Source organism: Platalea leucorodia (genome assembly GCF_965183815.1).
Source record: "Platalea leucorodia genome assembly, chromosome: 1".
Classification (NCBI taxonomy): domain Eukaryota; kingdom Metazoa; phylum Chordata; class Aves; order Pelecaniformes; family Threskiornithidae; genus Platalea; species Platalea leucorodia.
Genome location: NC_138823.1, coordinates 24,017,059 through 24,041,540, shown reverse-complemented (window position 1 = coordinate 24,041,540; position 24,482 = coordinate 24,017,059). Strand labels below are relative to the sequence as shown.

At 38.1% G+C, this 24,482-nt stretch overlaps 1 protein-coding gene across 1 annotated transcript in view; it reads right to left on the bottom strand.

The window, feature by feature from the left end:
* Nucleotides 1–24,482, bottom strand: part of RGS22 (regulator of G protein signaling 22) — a gene marked incomplete at its 3' end in the record, with an annotated part of 73,323 nt that overhangs the window by 28,493 nt on the left and 20,348 nt on the right. Inside the window, exons 8-17 of the mRNA XM_082315820.1 lie at nucleotides 21,994–22,675; nucleotides 21,275–21,436; nucleotides 20,163–20,343; nucleotides 18,370–18,509; nucleotides 17,714–17,819; nucleotides 15,692–15,817; nucleotides 14,011–14,112; nucleotides 7,850–8,044; nucleotides 3,440–3,529; nucleotides 2,741–2,907 (exon numbers count right to left, since the gene is read on the bottom strand). Coding sequence (XP_082171946.1) covers nucleotides 2,741–2,907; nucleotides 3,440–3,529; nucleotides 7,850–8,044; nucleotides 14,011–14,112; nucleotides 15,692–15,817; nucleotides 17,714–17,819; nucleotides 18,370–18,509; nucleotides 20,163–20,343; nucleotides 21,275–21,436; nucleotides 21,994–22,675 — 1,951 coding nt within the window. The remainder of the gene's footprint in view (nucleotides 1–2,740; nucleotides 2,908–3,439; nucleotides 3,530–7,849; nucleotides 8,045–14,010; nucleotides 14,113–15,691; nucleotides 15,818–17,713; nucleotides 17,820–18,369; nucleotides 18,510–20,162; nucleotides 20,344–21,274; nucleotides 21,437–21,993; nucleotides 22,676–24,482) is intronic.

Sequence of the window (24,482 nt, the reverse complement as noted above, 5' to 3'; positions counted from 1 at the left end):
GTCAACACCTCCTGTTCTGACTCCTCATCGTATTGCCTGAGAAAGGAGCAGGGATGACAGCTGGGAACGTCAGCCCCAGAAATCACCCCTTTCCTACCCGTTGTGAAGTGCTAGAGCTTAAGTCAGTCCGCAGTCAAGCAGACAAAAACAATTTATGGTAAATTTTGTTTCTAGGGCTTTTTGTGGACTGCCTGATTCTACTACTTTTTTCATTATTCATAATAAGTGACAAATAATCTCCCTATGCAATTTTTGATCTATAATCATAATCATTTGAATGTATACTATCAATTTAAGTTTGTTTTAATGGAACATACATTGGTTTTGTTCTTTAAACCAGAGGACAGAATAAGTGACATACCTACAGTTTCAGTTTAATTTATATGACTGTTTTCTGATAGTGTCTTGGTAGCTGAAGTTTTGTGATCATTTTAATGAGGACATTCACTGTATTTGCAGCAGGAAATATGAAACATTAAATGCAGGCAAATCTGTTTCATTTTTCCATTTGGTTAATAGCTGCCTTTTTCAAAGCATTAATCTATGAGTAAGACTTTCAAAAGCACCCGACCGATTTAAGAACAGATGTCCCCCTTTCAAAAGTCTTTTGAGACCCTTACAGACCTAAGGTCTATTGAGACTGAAATTCTTCCATTTGCTCGTTCATCACAACATGAATAAGTTCACCCAAATGCAAGTAATCCAAGTTACTGTAGTTTATGGAGTTACTCCTTGGCATCTGTCTATGACAACCAATCAAATATGTCCATCTTATTTAAAAAGCAAAAAATATAATCTTAAAGTGTGTTAGGTTAAGCCATTTACAATGGTGGCTTATCATAGCATACTCTAGTTTTTCCTTTCAATGGATCAGGAGCATGTGCATAGTCAGTCTTGCAAGACTAACAAGTGGTAACCCAAATAACACAAATTGTCCTGCAATTGTGTGAATATATCCTATATATTTAACAAAATATTAATTAATGGAACTTCGTTTAGTTTCTTACCAGAATTTGTGCCCAGGTACTCAGCAGCCTGTCCTTCCTGAAACTTGGATCACTTACAATTGGACAATGACTGAACCATAAATTTTGATGAAGAGGCAAATGACACATTTGTTGTTTTTTGCTGAAATTTTCCAGACTGAATTAGTTCTAGGATCCCTTCAGCTTATAGTACCATTAAGCATCTTTACTGTAGCATGCCAGCTGGACTTCAGAGTTACTAGGTCTGGACCCAGCTCTAAAACACTGTTTTGTGAGACTTGTTCAAATGTTTTTCTTCATTATGAATTTTTACAAAAGAAAATGTCTCCATAAATTAAACATTTCTCTGTCTGGCTCTATCACTTAAGATGGGACTTCTTGTCTGTGATTAACAGAGTGGCAGGAAGTCCCAGAAGCAATTCAGCATACCTGTCCAGGACCCCACCCTTACCAGTGACCTATTCTCTGGCAATTCCTACCATTTCCCCAGTTAGAGAGGAACTCTCGATCAGTCGTCTCCAAAGTGGGGTGTGCGCATCCCAGGGGGTGTGCAAGATGATTCATTGGGGGGCAGGAAGAAAATATTAGAACTTCAGTAGCACATGTATATAATTTATAAAAAAATAAATATGCATATATTGAGGGTGCATGCTCAAACATTTTTTACTGATGGGGGGCACGATCAAAAACATTTGGAGACCACTGGTCTAGACAACTAACTCAGAAGTCACTTGACCATAGGCACCCACAGCATAAGAATCTCCATCTGAACTCATTACCTACAGTCTTTTTGTAGTCAGTGAGCAGAAATAGCCATCTTTAGTAATGATCCATCCAAACTCGTGTTAGATGTTACCTTCAGAATTAGAAGAATTGTGTCCAGCAGTATGTATTTCTCTCTCTGACTACAAAGGGAACCTATGATGATAAGCAGAAGTGATGACATTGAGTCTTGGCCAGAGAAATCCTGTGCTAGATGTCCATCTCTGGACACTTTTGAAACAGCTGACCGATATCCAATGTAAAATGATAACAGTGCTTGACTAGAAGCAAAAGGCAATAAGCAAAGCATCAGCTCATGGGAACCCAGGTTAAAGGAAGGAAGTGACAATTTAAGGACTTGCTAGCAGTTACTTAAAAAGTATATTTGCCTTTTCCTAAAACAGGATAGACATCAGTGTGGGGCTTGGGGAAAAAAAAATAAAGGTAGCAAACTCACATTTACTTCTGCTAGAACTTCTGGTTAGATCTTCATTTTTAAACAAATGGGCTCACTTTTTCAAAAACCCTGCATAAACTGTATTTGCTACGAGCTGGTACTTAATTCTGTTCAGATCATTGCAAACACAAAACTGCGGTTGCTCTCACACTGTGAGAATAACGTAGCTGTCTTCTATTTGTACATTTTTATAACATCCATCTTTAATTTCTAAAATGTACTAAATTGAATCTGTACTAAAAAAGAGAAATTTTTACTCATTATAGGCTAATTGCTCTACTCAGGGGTTTGCCACTAATCAAAGCAGAAACTGAAAGCAGAACTGTAAGACAAACATGATATGGCAGGAGAATTTTTACCCCCAAAATGTTAAGACAATTCAGTTGTCTGAACAATGTGCATGTGTATTTCATAAATATACAAACACACTTTTAAAAAATACTAAAATCTGTGAACATTTAGATAGCCAAGATCCCCAGCAAAGATTTCTTCTGAACTTAGAAATGGGTAAAATAATAATAACAAAGAAACGTACCCAGCAGAACGCTCATTAACAAAAGCCCAGAACTGTTCTAACTTCTCTTTGTCATGGATCAGGTCAGATAGCTTAGGACCTGCCAGTTCTTTGGCAACTTGACGCAAGTGCTGATTTTCTTTGAGAGCATCAGGGCAGGATGGAAGACCAGTGTCAGCAACAGTACTCTGAGGGAAGAAATTATTTCACTTGCATAACTGTTTTTTTCATCACTATATTTTGCTCAGTCTAATAATCCTTGCCTTAGATAGCTTCTGTCTCTGTAGAACAGCTTTTTGATTGCTGAGAAAATAAATTGAGTTAAGGCTCCAGCTCTTAATCAGCTTTAGTTTTATGTTTGTTTTAAACATACCAGTGTGTGCAGATTCCATAATCAAATAAATGAATTTATACCTGTAATTTACTTGAAATCGAGGTATTTACTCAAGATTAAGGGACCAAAATACATTCCACAGACTTTAGTGGAAACTGTCTCATTGACTCCAGTCATACTGTGGTCTGATCTTGATGTAACTGACAGAAGACCTGTATTTGTAATTAATACAACGGCTGTCAATCATTCCCCAAAATGAATGGTAGAAATCGGACTATTTGCTTCTCCAAAATGGCATGTAGTCAGTCTTTCATTGCTGATACTCAAAGTGTTAACCCTCTCTGATAGAAAAAGAGTTTGTTTTTGTTAGTAGGTACTTGTCTTACCTCATCCTTGGAACCACTCTCTTGATGCAAAGCCTGGAGCTTTCTAAAGTACACGGAGTCCAGCTGTCGAGTTTCTTCCACCAACTCCACCTAATAAAAATAATATCTTATGTCATCCCTACAGTACACATTATAGAAAGATGGAGAACTGGATGGGCACCTTGCCAATGACAGTGGATAGAAAAGAATATGTTTGCCAGTAATGAGATTGATATTTAGAAGACACTAGAAGTCACATCCTTGTGACAAATAATCAATTAAAAGCTCTGGTAGAAAAAAATTTTCAGATCTCTGCAGGATCACATGTAGATTTCTAAAGAACACCACTAAATAACCTAAGTATATCTTTAAGAAAATAACTTTGTATTTAAAAAATTGCTAAATTATACTGTGTATGTAATATATTGTGTATATTTTGTATATATTATATTGTGTCGGACTTACCCAATTGCCTATACCAGCAAATTGTATGTCAAAGTGCCACTGAGAAGCAGAAAAACAGGTCTTAAAACTATGACTCTCAGTGGGAAATGTCAAAAAGATAGAGTGCCACAGATTTCCAGAAATGGAAATTAAGACAAGAAAGATGCTATAGCTATAATATCTAAACAATGAAGATTGTTTAGATCTTAAAGCTTTCAGACTTTCAGTCTTGTCCCCTTCCTTAGTTTTATACCAGGTAATGCCTTAAAATACTAAATTGTGCATGATTAGAACTCATGAAGTATTGACATTTTTTAACTTAATTAGAAGCCTTATATATATAACTAGAGCAGTTCTCCATGTTATGTGCAAACAATCGGTAACTGCATAAGGAATAGTTTTGTGACCCTCTCGGCTGACTAAACTATTCAAATGCGGGTTTTAGGATATTTAGCAAAATTGAGCCAATGCGTTATACTGATTAGCACACCCATTACAAAGATTAGAAAGCTGTGGTCATCTTATACAAGAATTTATGTGCAAGAGAGAGAAGAGAGTTTTTAGATTAATATTCATTGCGCTTTTGTCTAAATGTGAATACCACACTAATCACCGTGTTATCTGAATGCCTTCAGGCTCAGTGTAACTCTATTCCACTATTATAAAGTGCTTTTGGGTGTTCTTTCCTTTAAAAGAAAATGTAGTTTAAAAGTAAATAGGAAAATAATTCAGAACATTTTTATAAAGTTTAAACAGAAAGCAGATAGAGGCAGGATGAGAGTCAACAATAAAAAGGAACACTCCTATTTTCATGTTTCATTTAAAGATAAAAATGTAGATACATACTGACCATGTCCCAAATAAACAATTTTGGACTCACCTAATTCTTGATAAAATATCTTGTTTCATTATGGGCCAAATATATCCTGCTTTGTGGTAGAAGAAAGGGGAAGAGTAGAGCCAGGGACTGAACAAAATACAAAGCAGACCTTGTCTTTGTGCTGGGAAGGAGTGTGCCTAAGCATAAGCCTGCGCCTAGTACAAAGAGACTCTAGTGCCTCCTAGAACAGGTCATTTTATGTCTGTGTATTATAACTCTTCACAAATGCATGTATTGTGCACTCAAAAGGATTTAGTTCTGGTTTTTCGTGCTCTGATTAAGATGTTTGTGGTGTTAGGGCACTGAGAAGTCTGCACGTAACTACACTTGCAAAGCAAAGCATCATCTAAACTGAAAGGGCAATAGATTATCCCTCGGTTAATTCAAGGAGGTATAAACTGACACACGCATTAACTTAACTTAAAGCAAAAGTTTATGTTTTCAGTTCTTACTTTGGAGGAATTCTTCTGTTGCTAGAGGCAGTGAAAACACTGTATTCACAGAGTGCTCAAAAGCAGTGTCCTTTTTATACCAAAAATGATGTATAATAATACTCAGCTGAGTTGATGACTTGACTCAGTGAGGACTGGCAATAGATACTAGACAACTAGTATTGATAATACACATGGAAAATATACATTTACAAAAGACTGTAAAACTAGTCTGATAGAAAGTAAATAAAATTTCATATTAATGAAAGCATTGATCAATTACATGGTGTTCTGCAGGTCATAAACAATTATAGCTGAAATAGCATAGAAAAAATAATTTATCCAAAAGCTTAGAAAAGATGCTGAAAAGCAAAGAAAATTTTGTGGATGTGTTTGGATGAATATATTTCATTTTAGTAAGCTTTTTTCAGTGTTCAAAGTTTCGAAGTTTCTTAAGGAAATTAAGTTATCACAGGATGAGAGGGAAGGTCCCCTTGTGAATTAATTAGAAGGTAGAAAATACAAAATAAAGAAATAAATAACTTTCATTATGGGGTGGGGTTCCTATTGGAGTCTCACAGGGTTCTGTGCTGAGGTTGTTTTTTTAAACATTCAGGAAAAAAAGGAGGTGAGTGAGGAGACAACAAAGTTTGCAAAATGATTCCACAGACCAAAAAATGAAATTAACTGTGAAGAGCTGCAGAATTTCAGGACACTTTAGCATCTGCATGATAAAAGGGCAGCTGAATTCAACAATGATAAACATTAAGTCATTCCAGTGAGCTCCAAATTAGGGCTTTCCATTAGCTGTTATTACTTAGTAAAAAGATCTTGGCATCATTGCAGATGGCTATTAGCTTACATTTTGCACATCCACTCAAAGTTCACCAGGAGTCAAAAGGCAATTAGAATCATAGGAACAATTAGGAAAGGAACAAAGAGCAAAACAGAAAACATGACTCTGCCACTGGATAATCCTTAGTGCATCCAGATCTTGAGTATTGCTTGCATGTCATCAAAAGAATATAAAATAACGGATACAGATGGGGTGATAAGTGCGACAAAGGTATAGAACACCTTCTGTAAGAGGAGATGTCAGACAGTCTAGGATTCTTGAGTTTCAAAGGGAGGTAATTGAAGTGGGATGCAACAGAAACATGTAAAACCATAACAGCACTGAGCATATGACAAGATAACAATTGTTCACTGTTCCTCATGACATACAAAAGTAGGGCACCAGGTGAAATTATCAGGGAGGGGTTTGCAAACAAACCAAGATAAGCATTTTTTTCTCCTATTGCATGATTAAACCATGGAACCCACTGCTACAGTGAGGCTGAAGGTATAAAATGACCCAAGACACATTTACATAAACCCATGGGGGGGGGGGGGGGGGAATCATCAAAGACTATTAAGCACAAAAATGTGGATAAGACCTCTGCTTCATGAATCTCCTCAGTTGCAAAGTGCTGAAGCTGGCAGTACTGCTGTATGTCTTTTTTCCTGTTCTAATACTGTATTCTTAAATGTTTAATACTGGTCACCACCTAATCGGCTTAGAAGACCATTCTCAACTCTGCTTTTAGTTATCTGTTCTCCTAGTTGTTCATACATGCGTGCACCATATAGTAATAAAAATACACTGTACTACGAAATTTCCGCAAAAGGATTTCAGAATGCTTTGCAGGGGGGAATGGATGCATGGTCTCATTACAGGCTGACAGAAGTACCAGCAGCAAGTAATCATACATCCTATAAAAATGGAGATGCTTCATCTAAGGTCACAGTGGAGAAAACAGGAATGAGAACTAGCTTCCTGCCCTCCAACTACTGATTCTCCACTGTAAGTTTCTCCTTCCATATCCAAGAGAGAGATGTTAAAGACTTGGAATTAGAAGCTTGACCTACAGCTGGTAACTTGTAGGTAAGTTTACAAAGAGCGGAGAGCCACAGCAACCACCACTGCCTCCACCATTTCTTGTTCTTATTTGTCAAAAGCAGAGTCAGGATTGCAGCCATCTCCTCTGACCTGCATGAACCTGCTCAATTCAAGCCTTCAGAGGCTTTCTGGGATTAGAACTGAGTACACCGCTGAGCTGCCTACTTCAGGAAGCCTGCAGGGCACAGTTAGCCCTTACACAGCAGGGCAGCTGTCTAAAAAGTGTTTGGATCATCATATCACATTTCCTCTTATGCTAAGCAGTAGCTGGACTTTAATTCTAAACACCAAGAAATACTTGATACAATTGATACGGACCTAGCATCACTGTACTGACACTCTAGAAACACAGCTTATTTGGTGCTTACCATTAAAAACATAGGAGGCTTGTGGGCAATCCGTCATAAGAAAATTACTTTTGATCAATGGCAAGGTTGCCGAAACATGACACTTCCTGAGTGCAAAGAGAAATTTTGCCATAGCCAGATGCATTCCTCCCTAACTCACAGACCAAAGGGTCTGTGAAGCCTGTGCCTTTCTTTCAGGTGGGAAGTCTGCTCTCCACAGGAAGTTCAGGCTGCTCCCCGCATCAGCGTAGAAAGGAGTGGGTGAGCAAAACATCCCGTAATACTTGTCCCTTCCTGACCATAAATGTAACAGTGTTGCATATGAAGGCTCTTGCGATTTTCTGCCCCGACATCATAAGAATTTTTCATGGTGTCATCCAGATCAGTTACCTTTCCATAAGTGTATTTATCTGCTTCCACCATCTTCATCCATGGTTCTAGCAGAACAGTGAGGATATATTCTTCTGCTGGGTCAAAAAGATCCTCAAAAGCTGGGTCAATTTTCTGATAAATCATGTTCTTCTTACTCTGATGAAGTCCAATGTCCATGCTGGCAGATGGGGCAATGTAAGTTGCATAAAGGAACTACAATAAAACGGAAGAAAACTGTTTCTTAGCCATCATTCATTCCAATGGTCACAGTCCATTGAAGGAGAGAATTACTGCATATTTGTCCCCCAGTGCCCTGCTGTGTATTCTGAACATATATCTAATTACATCTGCCTTGTTTCTACCAATATTACTATTTTGTCCAAAATTCAGTTATTGCCATAACTGACCTTCCTGCCATTTTTACTCCTACTTGTTAAAATGCTTAGATCACAAAATAATGCTTAACGTAATTTTTGCTTGGAGATATTTGGCTAATTCTTAGTTAGATGCAGATAACTACAAACATTACAGCAACTGCACTCGTCATGAAGTCACATTGTTTTGCAGAATATGTGCTGGGCCAACTTGTGAAGGAGTCTTGCTTCTTCTGAATAGAAGGGAATTTGCAAATTTAAGGTTAAAATCAGTGAAAAATTATAAGATTTCATTCTGTGTGGAGATTCTCTTGCACAGTTCTTTGACATTGGTGAGGCTCCATCATGGTACAGGATCCGTAAGAGAAGATACCACTGCACAACTGAGGTCTATATCCTTACCAAAGCAAGGACTACAATATGCTTTTTTATGAAGCACAGAGTTTGCCATTGAACATGTACCAACAGAAGAAATCTGAACCTGTAGAATGTTTCCTTCTCACTAGCAGCTCATTCTTGAAACATAGAGTAATTTTTTTTATTTATTTCAAAGGATTTTTATTTTCTAAATAGTCCTGTAAGTCAAATTCTTGGTTTTCTAAATGTTTCATAAATTGCTATGAAAAAGAACATTGAAGACTCAGAGAAAAACACTTTCTTCCAGGAATATCTTAGAGGAAGATATTCCAGAATAACTTTCTAATACATCGTGATTCTGACTGCAGCTAGGAACTCAAATGAAAAAAGATGCTGCCATAATAAATTTCATGTACTTATAAATGTTTTGTCTTCTTCATATTGTCAAAATCTAACTAATTTTCAAACGTATGGTCAGGGGATCAGATTAGTAACATAAATCAGAATTTCTCTCTAGGATGGCACTGAGCAGCCCATCTTCACTATTTATTATCACACATTTTTGACAATGAAGAATGCAGGTTTCTGATAATTCTCATTTTCCTTATGTTACTAAAATCCAGCTGTAACTAGCAGATGTACGAAGCAGTAGAAAAGAAGAAAATAATACATTAACTCTGTGTTCAAGCAGTAATAAAACACTGTTGTGTTTAGATTTCAAGCACAGTGGGAGAATGTTTGAGTACATTAAATAATTATGTAATTATGTTTTTGTTTTAAATGAAATTCTGATTTATTAGACTCTTTCTTTCAAACAGCAACAGTACTAGACTACATCCCCATTATTTTGGACCTTAACAATTTGAAACAGACCCGTTAGACTCTCCTGATACCAGGTCACTGAGGAATACAGGGCTACGATAGCTGACATCCATCCCCCAGTTAGAACTTGTTATGATTACTGTATTTACTGTCTATGCAGAATTCCACACCCTTTCTACATAGATCTAATTACTGAAAACAAAGGTGGTTTGTGGCTATTGTGGCCCGCGTTATCAGTGCAATAAAGACCCCCAGATGTAAAGGTAAGGTCAAAGAATGAGGGCATCCACAGTAAGAGTCCTAGCTGAAGAACAAGACCACATTTATCCTAAATTATGCCCTTATAAGCAAATCCCCAAATAAATTTAAATTTAACAGAGACATCATTAACTAGATTTCATAGTGATTTCAAAAGTTGGAAGTTATTTTGAAGAACCCTAACACTAGTAAAGTTTCAGTTACATCATGTTCTAGTCTGATCCAAAATATTTGACATATAAAATAGCCAAATTAGAAGGGACCAGTCCAATGATATAAAGATGTGGTATCTTTAAAAATAGACTTTTTAAAGAGGGGTTAACCATTTTATTTGTCATTAGGGCTACATTGCTCCACATGTTATGACTCATAAAACCACACACAAGGGATCTGTAAATTGGTGAAAAGGGTCCAAAATAGGTCCTCAATATTTTAACACACATTTAACCTGGTTCCTTAAATGGCTGGTCATTTTTAGCATAGTTTTAAGAATAAAATCAAAACAAACACTCCACAACTTTCTTGGGCAGAACTATTCTTTCCCTCATGATTTTGTATGAAATGGGTTAACTTGAGTATATTTGTTACTCTTCTTTAGAGCTGACAAAAAATATCAGCATACAGAGTCAGAAATTGCCCAGACTAAGGAAGCTTTGGCCAAAAACTATTGACAATCTGCTCGCATAAACACTGTCATAATATATTGCCATATTAGGGACTGCCTTTGCAGGCTGCTCTACCTGCAGAACTGCACCCAGTCCTGTATAATTTCACATGCAAAACTGGAGCACAGTAAAGAGAGATATTTTTTTCTGGAAACAATAGTTAGGGCTGGTAATAGATGTGAAGCAGAAATTTAGAGGTGGTTAAGCTAGCTATAGGAGCGCATTTTTCTAAACTCAAAGGACCAGACCCTCAGTGCTGTAATCAGGATGACCTCTTCACTTTTGAAGGATGCAGATTTACAGTGTCTGAGGATTTGGCATGGTGCCGTCTTTTTGCTTAAATTCTTGTAAGAATCCATTGCTATGGGATTTGACCCACCAAGTAAAAAGACTGCATCACAAAGTGACAAAGCGAATGCATGCACTTTCAGATACGGGAGAAATGAGAAGCCTTCATCCCTGTGTCCCTTGCTGAGGGTTCACATGCATCTGTAGATCTGCACTGATTTCAATGCAAGGACTGCAGGGAAACCAACTGTGAAGAGTTCTAGACATGCCAAAAAAGAGGAAAAGTGTCTGTGTTCACAGCCTTCGACACTGGCCAATGAAGTTAGCAAGATATAGGGGGAAAATACATTGTATCCTTTAAAAAAGAATATTCATAGCCTTTTTTGACTCCCATGGCATGGAAACCTTGTGGTTTTCTGAATCTCAGTGGAATAGTGAAACTGTTGTACCACCCAATCTCCTAAAGGATCAACAGGAAAAAATTACATTAAATAATTAACTTAAAGGTTATCAAATTCATACAAAAATCTGAAGCATGTGACATCAAGTGCACATCGTACTTCATTTATTTAATGTTTTGTTCCTTTTGTAAAGCAAAGAGTTTCCCTATCTGCCAGCTATACCTTGTCCTATAAATGTATTAGAATATGTGATGGATTGAACGCAAAACACTATCTGGAAATTTGGTCAGTTTGCATCTTGAAATTACTTATAATGGCACACATCTGAAGACATGAAATGCTTAGGAAATTCAGATTAAGACTTTGGCCTCATTTATGACTTTCCAGATCAGGGATTGTTCAGGCGTTGGGTTTTGGTATGAATTCATCGCCAGATGAGAAGGCTTTGGTAAGCAATCTCGGAATGACTAGAGTGAAGCAAGAAACACAAAGAAGATTTAAGTCCAAGTGCTTTGTATCGCTGCCCAAAGGCATGGATATTGCTCTGATCTAAACGAGGGGCTTGTGCAGCTGCTTGACAGAATCATATGATGGAAGAATACAATGCACTGGCTGGTCTTAAATGGAAAGGCTAAACTGCCTTAACCCCTGTCATCACTTTCCACTAACATAATCTTGTGTCTGACCCTAAAAGTTCACAGTAATGATAACTCCCATTATCTAAATTCATTCTAGTGTAAAAATATTGTACTTCCCATAACTATTACATTTTCTAACTCTAAATAACTTTTTTTATTGAAAACTACAATATGTGTTTCTTTATTGCCTTTCTTTCCCAATTTATTTTACACTCCTGTGCCTATGTTTATAGTGAATAACCATATATGTTCCTGGATGATTACTGGTACTCATCATTTTTCTTATCCATCAAATTTCACTCTCACTATAGTTTCTTTCCCTGGATGAATGAATATACACCTTGGAATGCATTTTCTTACTCTATCATAAAGCTGAGATAACAATGCCTAACAAAGGAAACAATGAGTAGCAGATACACAGCAATCCAGGTTTGCTCTTGTTTCAGCAGAAGCATGCAGAAGCTTGTTTCAGCAGAAGCAGGCAGAACACATACAGAATACTCTGGATGTCTCTTTCTGTAATAAATAGTAAAATACATATGACGATGTGTTGTGTGAATCTGATCCACATTCTCTTAGGAGTATTTGGAATGACTATCTTATTGTGCCAAAGGTGAGCGCAGAATTTGGGAAGGCATCTCTTCCATAAGCAGACCCTGTAGATTGGATGCAGCTTGCCTCTTTACCGTGTTCCAATGAAAACAAGAATAATTTTTGTGCAGCCTTAAAAGGCAAGCTTGAGAATGATACCAAATGTTGCAGCACATGTGTTGATTTGTTATGTTACATTTCAGCTGTTAGTTATGCTAATGGAACAGTTTCACATATTTCGTTTTGATGTATTTACTTTAATGGTTATGTCTATGTAGCTCTCTGCAATTGCCTGGTAACGCTGATTGTACAATGTTCTGCTGTCACCACCAGGCCAGCACTGGAAATAAGATAAGAAAAGTAAAAAAGACCTGGGCCTTAATTTTCAGCCATGCAACCACTGCAGAAAGAGCGTAAGCTGGCGTGAAATGAAACCAAATTGAAAACCAGCATGGACCATAACCTAAGATTTGGCCTGTAACAAAATATATAGGAAAATGAAGACACAGTCTAGATATGGTTAACTTGCACGCCTGTTGTGAGCAGGGTCCCTAGCCACACACAGGCCTGGGCAGATACAGGAGACAGACAGTCTTAGGGGTACAGCCTGTTGCCCTCAGCCTCAGGCCATAAGTAGAGCTGGAGGGGAAAACAGCTAAATAGGGTAGCAGTTCAAGTTAGCCAGTGTGTGACAGGAGAGAGGAAGAAATCTGTGCCTCAGCCTCTGCTTGGAGTTCTGTACAAATAACACTGATTCAGGTGAGAATTCTGGACAAATATGCAAAATTCTGTCATTTGCCCCAGTAAAACCTCCAAGTAGGAGAAAAAGACAAATTCAAGGAAGTCCAGATGCTCAGTAACATAAGCCATACAAAGAGATTATTCTCTGCTGCACTCTACAGATATTTGTTCCAACAACATGTGAAGTAGCTTTGCTCTATTACAGCATATATTGAAATATGCAGATAGGATATACTCCTACACGAGGTTTACAGAGGAAAAACAGACTGAAGTTTCACGAAGCGATTTTAAAAGTTGCTTGGAGTCCTTCTAATGATATCACACTGCTGCAGCTTCCTTCCCTGGCAGTATCAGACTATTCTGCAGTTGGTGACAGCTATCCACACCCACGCGGTGAACCAGTTCATTTTTGCTTTATTCCCTGACTTAAAGTGCATGCTCAATTAAGAATACTCATTTATAGGAAATATCAGTTCCACTTGATAGTAAATAAGGGTCTAAACATCAAATGGGGGGAATGACGACTGGGGAAAGAGCATGATGCCCTGACAATCAGAAAAGGAAAAACAGGACTGACAACTGAAAGATCTATTTTCATGACTAAGGTCATTATCTGAGGTCTGGACTGTGAGACCTGCAATTCTAACCCACAGGGGAGATGGAAGTAAAGGTACAGCAGAATTAGATGATTTAGAAAAAATGTTATCTCTGATGTTAACACTAAGCAGACAGTTTCCAAATATGACACAGAGTAGCAAAGGGAAGATTAGGTAAACAGAATACAATAGATAAAACTAGGAACAGACAGCAGAGCCTAGAAATCAAACTATGCGTGCTTAACATTTAAATCAAGAAATTCCATGGAAACAATCCAAAGAGTTTCTTTTATTGTCCACAAACCAGATTTACTTTGGTGTGGGTTGTCAAGATTTGGAAACTTTTCTACTTTCTCTCTTTTTTTCAGTCTTTACGCTGAACAAATGTATTTGTGAAGGGAATGAACAAATGTATTTGTGAAGGGAAAACACATTATTTACAACTTACTTGAGCTTGCTTGCATATTTTAAAAGGATGAAGAGTTTCTTGGTAGAAAAGCTCATGATAAGCCTGTAGGTCAAACCAAAAGTATGCGCTGTTCTTCCACAACTAGAGATGAAAAATACTGTAAGTTATTGCTACCCAAATATCACAGCTTTATAAAAGGTTGACTTTCCAATGCAAGTAATTATTTAGCTCCTTGAGGTCATCATAAATCAAGTTCAATTTAAGATTAATTTAATCTTCTGTTGCATACTGGCAGACGGACAACATATTTAATGGCATTGTTACTGTGATACTATATCTTTTATTGTATCCTATATGCATAATTGGCCATTAAAATTATTAACATTGTAGTTAACATTTGAAGAGTAACCACATTTCAGTGGCATAAAGCCAGTATTAAAGAAGAAATGCTGATAATGGACATGCAGAATTTGTGCCATGGTGAAATAGCATTTTGCAGCAATAACCAAAACAATTAAATATTGTGTACTTGACATATGGTACTGTGACTGTCATTACATTTTTATTATATGCATTTCTGAGGCACGGAGTCTTGGCCTCATTTCATAAATTCAAATATCAGAAGATCTTTCAGAAGAAGGAGTCTAGATCTTTCCCCAAGCCGTCTCTTTTAATGATGTGCTTATGGGGTTTGGATCTTAAAAATATCCTGAAACCCGCATCGCCGGACAGTAAAGAAAATGTTCCAAAAAGATAGGGGCAGGGAACTTTTCGCTCCACATACTGTAGCCTGCCAGACTTGGCATATGAGTGCAATAGGCTCCACAGTTGTAGACAAAACCTTCAGGAAATAATTTTCAAAGTAGTCTGGCACCTGCAAAGGCTAGAGGAGATGTGGGTGGGTGCCTATCTCCCATGAAAAAAAAAAAAAAAAACAAACTTCTATTTAGATTTCTATCTATACACATTTAACATTTTTAACTGAAGGTATTCAGCTTTGGAAACATTGGCTCTTGCTTTCTGGTAGCCAAAGGCATTTCTAGCTACTGCTGCTGGATTCTGGGTTGTGCCAGCGGTGAAACAGATGTCCATCTTGATTGCATTCAAATCTCCCCTAAAGACTCAATTTTTCTGCAAAGCCACTAAACACTGACTCAGATTCATAACTTGTTCCAACCAATCCTCAATTTACACCCAGCAATGAATGATGGATCTGCTGACTGCAGAGAAGAAATAGTGTTATGTTTCTCAGAAATCCAAGAAGCTTCGTGGAAGCAGAAGAACGTTTTTAAATCATTGGAGATTTTGGACATCACTAACCCGACAAGTAAGAAGGAGGCAGATTATCATGAGTAATAGCATAGCAGATTTTCCATCTTTTTTAAAAATGTTTTTTGTGGGTTAAGACCTCATTTTTTCTGCCAAGTTGAAGGCTAGTTTTTAAAGATGGTTAGTCTTTTTTTATCCCTGATGGTACAATCAGATTTCCAATAGGTTTGAGACAGTTAGGATCTGACAGCTTGGTTAAGACCTGTCATTAGTTTGAATATACACATGAACAGTTTATTGTTGTTGAGGGATTGGAGTCTCACAAGTAATAATTCATCCAGTCATCAATCTTTCTTTCTCCATTTTTTTTTTTTCAGTCTGGCTGCCCTCTATAACTTGGCATTCAGTCAATTGTGGACTAAATTATCACAGGGTAGGAAAATGTTCATACCTTATTCCCTGACTTCTCACAGAAGTGTGTGAAGTAGTAGCCTGCTCTGTTCTCCAAATAAAGAGACCGTAGCATGCTTTCCATTCTTGATCCCCCTAAGACAACACTGCCAGCAGCACTTTTCCCCTGGACAAATAAAATACAGTTATACAGCAAGGAATAACAGGCTTTCATTACTTTCAAATGTCAGTACATTGCAATGGAGGGCCATGCAGTGTGTTCAATTAGTATCTTCATCCCGAGAAACCAGACTCCATTTTCTACTATATATGCAGTTGATCATGGCTCTCCATACCATTTTCCCACTAAATATTCACATCCAATGGAATAAGTCTGATGGCTGAAGGCATGCAGAGTACCAAAATCACCATAGCATCCCTTAGGTAGTTCCTCAATACTTGAAACAGGAAAACAAACCTGGCCTTAGTTCTGTCATTAACTCTTTAGCTCCGAGTCTGGGGAATTCCAATGATACTAAACCATATCACTTTGCTGTCAAAAGTTGCCTCAGCTCAGGCTACTGTGTTTTGAACCAACAGAAGTTAACAGGTGGTTATTTGGTCAAGCCTCAAACGATTAACTATCATGGAACAAAAGATATGTCTCTTGGGGTTACACCACTGACATCAGCACCAAAATCATGAGCATTTTAGGGGAGAGGAAATCCATGCCCTTTACTGCGGCTAGCTGCTGGCGCATTTCAGGAAGAATACATCCATTTTGACAAGGCTCACAGAGAAGCCAGAGGAGGGTACAAACTAGGAAATTAGCTTCTGATGATCACAAGAGAGAAACTTTGGCTGACTTGCCATCTCTGATAGCAGAAATGGGAGCAGATGAGTGTGGTGGCTGACAACCAGCTTCTTTCCAAATAGTAACAGGGGTGGAGAAGGGCAGGAGGAAGCCAGACTTCTGAAGCAGAGCAGGAAGATCCCACTCCCCAGTATGAAGTTAAATTATGAATCCCTGCATTCCCCTTTGCATCATGTTTGTGATGGCAAATTGTGGGGTCCTGACTGTAGGCTCCAGTCTAACCCTGTAAGTGTAAATGGATTAGTATTTTCCTCCCTCAGCCAGAAGGAAACTCTGCATGATGAAGCTGTATAAAAACTAATAGTTCATGTTATGAACATTTCCCGAAGATAAGTTTCTAACTGCAAATGTCCCCTAATTGCAAAGACTAGCCTTTTCTTCTGTCAAAATTAACAAAGAAGTAAAATGACTGCAGTGAAGTAATAAACAAAGTATGATTTTGATGTGAAAAACAAACAATCGTGTGCTCAAGTGATCAGCAAATTCCATGCATATGTAAACAGGCCCAGATCTCATAATATGGGGGGTTTTTTTTTCAGTTGTGAGGCCATAGAGTATCAATACTGCCATGAAACAGCAGGCTGTTTCGAGACCATTCCACAAACCTGAAAAGTTTCAGATATATTTTAAATTGCCAAATCTTGGCAGTTCACATGTTCGATTTGTCAGCATTTTAAAAGTTACTGAGAAAAGGCTCCTATGTGCAGCCTGTCCCTCCTGAGGTTTGCTGGATTGAGGGCCTGCTTAGCAGGCAGTAATTCAACAAAGAAAAGAATGAAGTACACAAGCAATAAAGAGGAATTGTATAAGTGAAGCATTTTCCTCTTATGAATTTTACTATTTTAATGACTTTCTAGGGCAGATACAGTTTTCATTCTAAGTCTGGTATACTTTCCTAGGCAATGATTCCGCTAAAGCATTTATCCAGTGAGTTTTCCATAATAGTCCACTGAACACATGGTCACCATGGAGAAGATCAACACTTTCTAGTGAAAATAAACCTCTGTATGTGCCATGATTTCCTATCAAATAGGTGACAGATACCACACAGAAAATGCTGACATTCTAATTATACCTCTGCATACGGCATTGACATTCACATAATCAAACCAATTTCTCCTCATCATTGGCTATTTCCCCTTTGATACTACAGAATAAAGTGTTTTAACCCATGATTCAAGACAACTAAAATTTTAAAGCACTGCTTACCGGGAGAAGCTCAGCGTAGGTGTACTTTCTGTGACCCTGGTATTTGGAGTCTGCAGTGCCATCCAAAGCTAAGCAATGAATCATGTCTCTGCTCACTGACTTTGGCCTGGATCCACAAACAAAGAAAATTTTCAATACCTATTTAAGAAAAAACTAGGACTGCTTATAAAATATACAACTAAGAAGAGACATGAAAGAGGTAGAATGACATAGTGAATAGTAGAGGAAAACGTACATGGAGTTCAAATTTATGATAAATGTAAAAAATCTAGAGGAATACTTTTTCATGTGGCCCTGTGGAAATCCCTGACACAGCATATCTTTGAGGGCAAGCGCTTGAGACAGGTTAAAACAACATAAATATATGTAGAAAATATCAATGATTATACAAGAGAGGGTAAAACACTTTTGTTTGGAGTGTTACCAACACTTTGTGTTGGTAAAACACTTTGTGTGCCTTTTGTGTTGTGGCACAAATAAATGAGAAACTAATCAGCCAGGGAGGAATTCTCCATGCACGCAATCTGTACCTTCACTAAGCAGATTATTATATATAAAGAAAAGTTTTCATGAAAACAGTAGGATCTAAAAGCCTTTCATAAATATTTGAGATATATTGGTGTGCAGAAAGATGTACAAGGGACTTTTGTACTTACCACTTTCTGCTGCTAAAAATGTCATCCCTTTGGGGGCTCTGACTTGATGACAGGGTAGATGATAATCTTAATGATCTCTTCAAAGAGAAATTTGGTGTAGCTAGTTTTAATAAAGTTGTTGGTGAGCTTGTTCTACTTTTCTAAAAGACATAAAAGAAAAATAAGGCAATTCTGATTATTTTTCCACCTTTGTGTTTTCTTAACGTGTTCTCATTAACTACTCAAAAACATTCAAGAGTTTTCAGGACCATTTTTCGTTGTCAATCACAATATGTAACACTGCAAATTGCAAAAAGCTTCTCTGAATATCTTCCGAGATTTTTCAGCACACCTTAATAACCACTATAACTTTAAAATTACATTTTCAACAGGTAGAAATATGTTACGTGCACTTTGCATAGAACCACAGAGGATGTCAGGTGAAAAGCATGTGAACATGTTTTGTGAATCTTTACTAAAAGATTACCTTAAGTAGCTCACTATAAACCAGGGCTGTAAGACAGATACAATCACTCAGACTAAGAGAGAAAGGGGGCATTCTGCCACGCCATCACTGACTTATTTTGAACAAAATGATGCTCTAATTTTTTGGAGAGGCCAGCTGCATTAAGAGTACCCTCAGAAATTCACCCAGAGTTGCTGCTCGTTCTAAGCTCTTGCAAGCACAGTGGAGCTGGAAGATTCAAAAGTCCAGATTTCTCACAGAAAAAAAAAAAAAAAAAAAGAAAAAAGCAGCAAGAAACGGTCCATCAGCTGATTCTGTGAGGTTCATGGATGCCAGATCATAGTTTTCCTCAAGTGCTGAACTCAACAGGGGCTGGAAAACCTGCGGAGTTAGGATCCTGTCTCCCTGACCTACAGCTAGTCCTGGGTCATTAGCACACCTTGTGAAGCCAGAACTGGTCTCTGTAAGAGGCAGCTGCTTCTGGCTCCCATTCCTGCTGCGATCAGCAGGAATCTGGCTCCTGAACCCAGCTTCTTCTGAACAGGAAATCTGTCCTACTGTTTTACCTCCATTATATCCATGAATTAGCTTTTTAAAAAGTATAATTGTAGTCTAAAACTATCCAACTCAAAGTCACAGAGGTGTGTGTGAACAGACCTGTGGCATAGACCATCCAGTTCTTGATAACCACAGTCTCAATTCACATTCTCCAAGTACCGTCTGTCCTGAGGCTTAACACTGTGTTGCTGAAAACCTGCAGCTTTCATTGCAGTTACCTCTCAAATTCAGGCTTTCAAGGAAGAAGAGAGTCAAAACTGAACTGGCCACCTGCAAACTACATGCTGTGAAAAGATCTCTGTTGTGTGGCTCATGGCCCTCCATAGAAAGCAAAGATCATGAGTAGCTGATTGAAGGTCTGCGGTGATAGAAAATGAGCAGAACTCTGCCCTTTTTACAAACATGTGGGTAGATTCAGAGTAATTGCAGTGAAGTTGTAAGAATTACTCTCAGTTAAGATAAGGCTGATTGAAGGGTGGAATCTGCACTGCTAGATCCTTAATTTTACAGTTCTTGGAATTTTGAGCTAAAGTATCTATCCAAAAAACTTATGAAATAGCCAGGATGCAACTGAGGAGATAATTTGACTCAATTTATAGCAACCTGTTGCATAACATATAGTAAAATTTTGTTGCATTTTTTATACATAACCATCTGCAACAGACCAGTTTGCTAAATCTTGATTTCCTAACAACCAAGTACCATATTCTTTTCTCACTGAATTCAAGGAGTTTTATCATTATTTTTGATGGGACAAGGCTTTGGTTTTCAATGTTGCAATCCTACCTACCTGAGGAAGGGAAGGTGGTATCCTGGGCATGCAAGACTTAGGTGTCAATGGTAGCAATGATACCATTTGCGGAAAGGGATCAATATCCACCCTTGGTCTCTCTTGGCATGTGTGCCAGAGCTTCAGTTTTGCACTGGCAGTTTCTATTTCTGTTGAATGAGTGACACAAAATCTGGGACCCCTAGGAAAAAAAAAAAAAAAAAAGTAGAACTTTCCCAAAACATGAAATACTGGGCTATTTGGCTTCTTTTTTTTTTTTTTTTTTTCCCATGATGGTGTTTACTGTATCAAGTATGGTGCTCTATGCACCTAGAATTAAAAATCAGTTAGTGTTAAAGATATGTTTATTACACTCTTCCAAATCTAAAACCAAGCTACCCATAAACTTAGGTTGCAAATTCTGCACCATTACATAGTTGCCTTTGTATGAGTCTGCAGTAGGATATGCCCCATCCATCCTACAGCAAAGAATGGTTAAGGATTGTAGGTCACAGGACACAGACCACAACTCTCATGAGGCTCCACAGCAAAGTTCACAATTGCAGGTATTTGTTTATGCCTGCAATTTGTTGATTCCCCTTGTGGAGGAGAGACCTTCAAAAATTTAGCTTATGTTTTGGAAACAGGTTAGAATTTTTATCCTCGCTTAAGCTGTCAATATGTAAAAGGCATTTTGTATGACAGACATTGAACAGTAAAGTCTCAAATTCCACATAGATGTATACACAGAGCATCCTCAGAAACTTGAGAGGGGCAATATGGGGAACAGGTTAGGACAGAATTAACCTTCTGTGCCTGGAGGGATTTCCCTACCCTGCAGCCTAAAGTTTAGTTGAATGGTATCCAAGGCAGCTATACACAAAGTAGCTCAGATACTCTGGCAGTAAAAGAACAAGGGCTCAGTAAGGCAGATCTACCTGGCTTCTCAGCAGATTGCAGTGTAGTTTAGGCTCAACTAAAAATTCAGAGGCAATATCTGCTAGTATTTACAATTATATTGCTTCCCATAATTGCAATGGGATAAGTGAGATGAAATAAACCTAATAGGCTTATCAAAGAAAATGGGCATTTGTTAAACAATAGAATCTTAGTTCATGTTCATTTTTTCATACCAGTAAAGAAGTAGAGGTTTCACTACTTCAGGCTGAATCCGTCTTAAATGCCTTATATTCCACTGATGTCCATGCAGTAGATCAAGTCTGAGTAACACTTCCCAACTGAGGAAATAGTCTCCACTGCTCAGCAGATAGAGTTTTTTCATCTTACTGAGTTGCCTTGAGTCAATAAAAATAGTCATATAAGCATGTATCAGATGCTATACAGAACTAAGTACAGTTCATCCTACTGGTTAAACTGCTGTCATGCAACATGTTTTTAATTGCAAGTGGCAGAAGCCAAAACAATTTTTCCACAAATTAGAGACAGGTTGTGTATAAGATAAAATGTGCAGTGCCTTAGAATAGACAATCTGAATCCAGCAGCGCCTTTCACTAAAGCAGTTTGTCATACTGAATGCCCTACCTGTGAATTTAAATTCTTTTATTTTTTTTTCTTTCTGTTGCCATCTGTTTTCCAAATCTCTTTCTAACAAAGCCTTAATCCTACAGTGATTCTGACTTCATGTAAGCTTTGCAAACATGACTCTGCAAAAAGAGTTTTATTAGCTTCAGAAGAATCATTCCCGACTTACCTTGTCAGGACACTCATGATTACTTTAATTGTGTCCGTTCTATTCAAACATGACAATTTATTCTGAAATCTCAAAACCTGTGTTGGTCTGGCTGGGTTACAAGTATTAAAAAGTGAATAACTGTTAAATAATGGGAAGTACCTTTGCTGCCTTGTAGTGTCCTTAAGAGCCTTTAGTCTTTCAATATCCATCCAAAGCCACCAGTACCTCTCCCCCAGTGTTCCTTTAATGAACTTCTTGAATCTTTCAAACTCGTGTCTGTTGCCGGTGTCGTAAGTCCTGTGACTAATACACCAGGCAGCCCTACTGTCTGCCCCATCACTTTCAGAACTTGATCTTATGCTTACTTCTTCAGTATCTCGTTCTCTTACATCTCCCTTGGAGTCCAAGACAGTAAATGGAGAAGAACTTTGGGAAAAGAGTGACTCCGCAGTACCACGGGCAAATTCATTATTTGCTAACTCGTGTATAAACACTTCAGGCTGTTTGTGGAAATCCACATCACTCTCAATGTCAGCAGCTGTCTGGCAGGTCAGTTCTGAAATAGGTTCCTTCATTACAAATTGACTATAAGCTGGTATGAGTTCTTCCGGTGTCTGAAAAGTTGTGCTTTCCTGTCCATTTTCTTCTTTTGCTGCACTGTCCCATTTCGGGTCTAGATAAACTCTTAACTGAGTGTGGGAAGGAGGTTCAGCAATAGCCACAGAAGAACCCTTCTCAGCCTCTCTGGATCTCTCCCTAATAATGTCTGCTTTTGCTGATGCTGTCCTTGAAGGGGAAAGGAAACTCCGTTGGTGGCATTCCTTAGGCAGGGAGCCTGCTTCTACATTAAATCAGAAAAAAAACATTGAACACCTTTTGATTCAAGACTGTTCTCTTGCATATCAACATTTCCAAGTTAAAAATTGCAGCATATTTATATTGTGCTGCTGCAGAACAATCAGACCATGTCACGCTGCAAAGCAGGGAATAGCAGAGGTGCTTCTGCTGTTGTTATCTGGCTAGAAACTCAGCCCCATGATTCATGAACTCATTCCCTGTTGAATTCCAGCAGAGCAGCAGAGTTCAGGAACAACTCCCACTGGAGCCAATTGTCTTGTTTACTCAGCTGAGCATCCCAGCTCCTCAGCACTTGTTAAACCACCTTGTTGTGCTGCAAGGCCTGGTTTCTTCCTGAGCATTTGGTCATAGTTTGATCAAAGTCACAGTATGTAGCAGGATTGGTTTTTGTTTAGGCTTGAGGAAGTTAGTAAGTGATAATTCTTTGTCTGCTTATGTTGATTATTGCAAAAGACTAAAACATCGAACGGGCCTCTGCCAGTTGGGTAAAATCTTGACATACATATATTATAAAATATATATATACGTATATTATAAAACAAATTATTTTGTCAAGAGCTCTGGAAACATTTAACAATCCTGCAGTCCGGTCTACCACCCAGAAATGGCCCCTTTCCATTTAGAGATGTTTCATAACTGACAAGTTCCAAACAGTGACCAGCCCTGGTTTTTTGGTCTACACTTCTCCACTTAATTCCTTTTACCCAACTCCTTGTCATTCCAATGCTGTTAAGCATGCCCTGCCATCCTGGTCTGCTGAGAAAGAAACTTACTGCTTTAACTTGCTGAAATATCTTTTCTACTTCTGCCAGACTTTTTTAGCAAATCGTGTACTTCTGGAGCATGTTAGCAAAGATGACCTTGACTATAAATACTGCTTAGCTAGGCTCATGCTGTACAAGTCAGCCCTGTAAAACTCAGCAGAATAACTACAGATATTGTGAACAGCAGCAGAATCTAAGTGAAAGTAAAAAAAAACCAAAGTCATGATTCAGTTGTGGCTCTACACTATCTTCATATCAATCCAGTGGTTAAACTATAGAATAAACAATATCTTCTGTATTTCCCTAAAGCTAAGATGTAGGCTTTCATACCCTATTGTATCACTAAGGCAAAAACATTGTCAGTGAGGAGACTGCTACAACCTCTGAGCACATGCATTACATCAGACAGTGATAGAAAAGGGCTAAATCTCTCAGATCCACTGAATTCACATTTGTAATGTTATCAGCCTGTGTAACCCCCTGTGGTGGCCTAGTCAATAAATGGTAATGGCAGTTAGACATTCCTTCCGTCTTTCTCTGAAAATAAGCCACGTCTAACCAGTGCAGGCCACTGTCACAGACAGACACTTGGGTTAGGAACATGGCATAGAGGTTCCCTGTTCTGCACTTAGATAATTTTGTGTGTAGGTACATGTGGCACAATAAGTTGACATTAATATAAAAATCAGTGTAATTAAAAATCTTTTCTTATTTCTAAACTATTTCAAATGTTTTTGCTTGAAAAAGAAAAATTATAGCTTCTCAACACAGTTCTGTGAAATTGAAACACGAGGAATGATTTCACAGGACCTGAGGGGATTAGGGAGAGAGATACACAGCTCTTGAGTAATCAAAAGCCAAGTGGCTCAGGGTTTTGCTTAAGACATTAATTGTTAACCCTGATCCAACTGAAGCAGTGAGCAAGGAATTCAAACTGGATTGTCCAAGGAAATACCTTTAGCTATCGAACTCTTTCTAATTGCAGGCTGGCTCTGAGGAACTTAGCCGATGCCCTTTGTTGCTTCC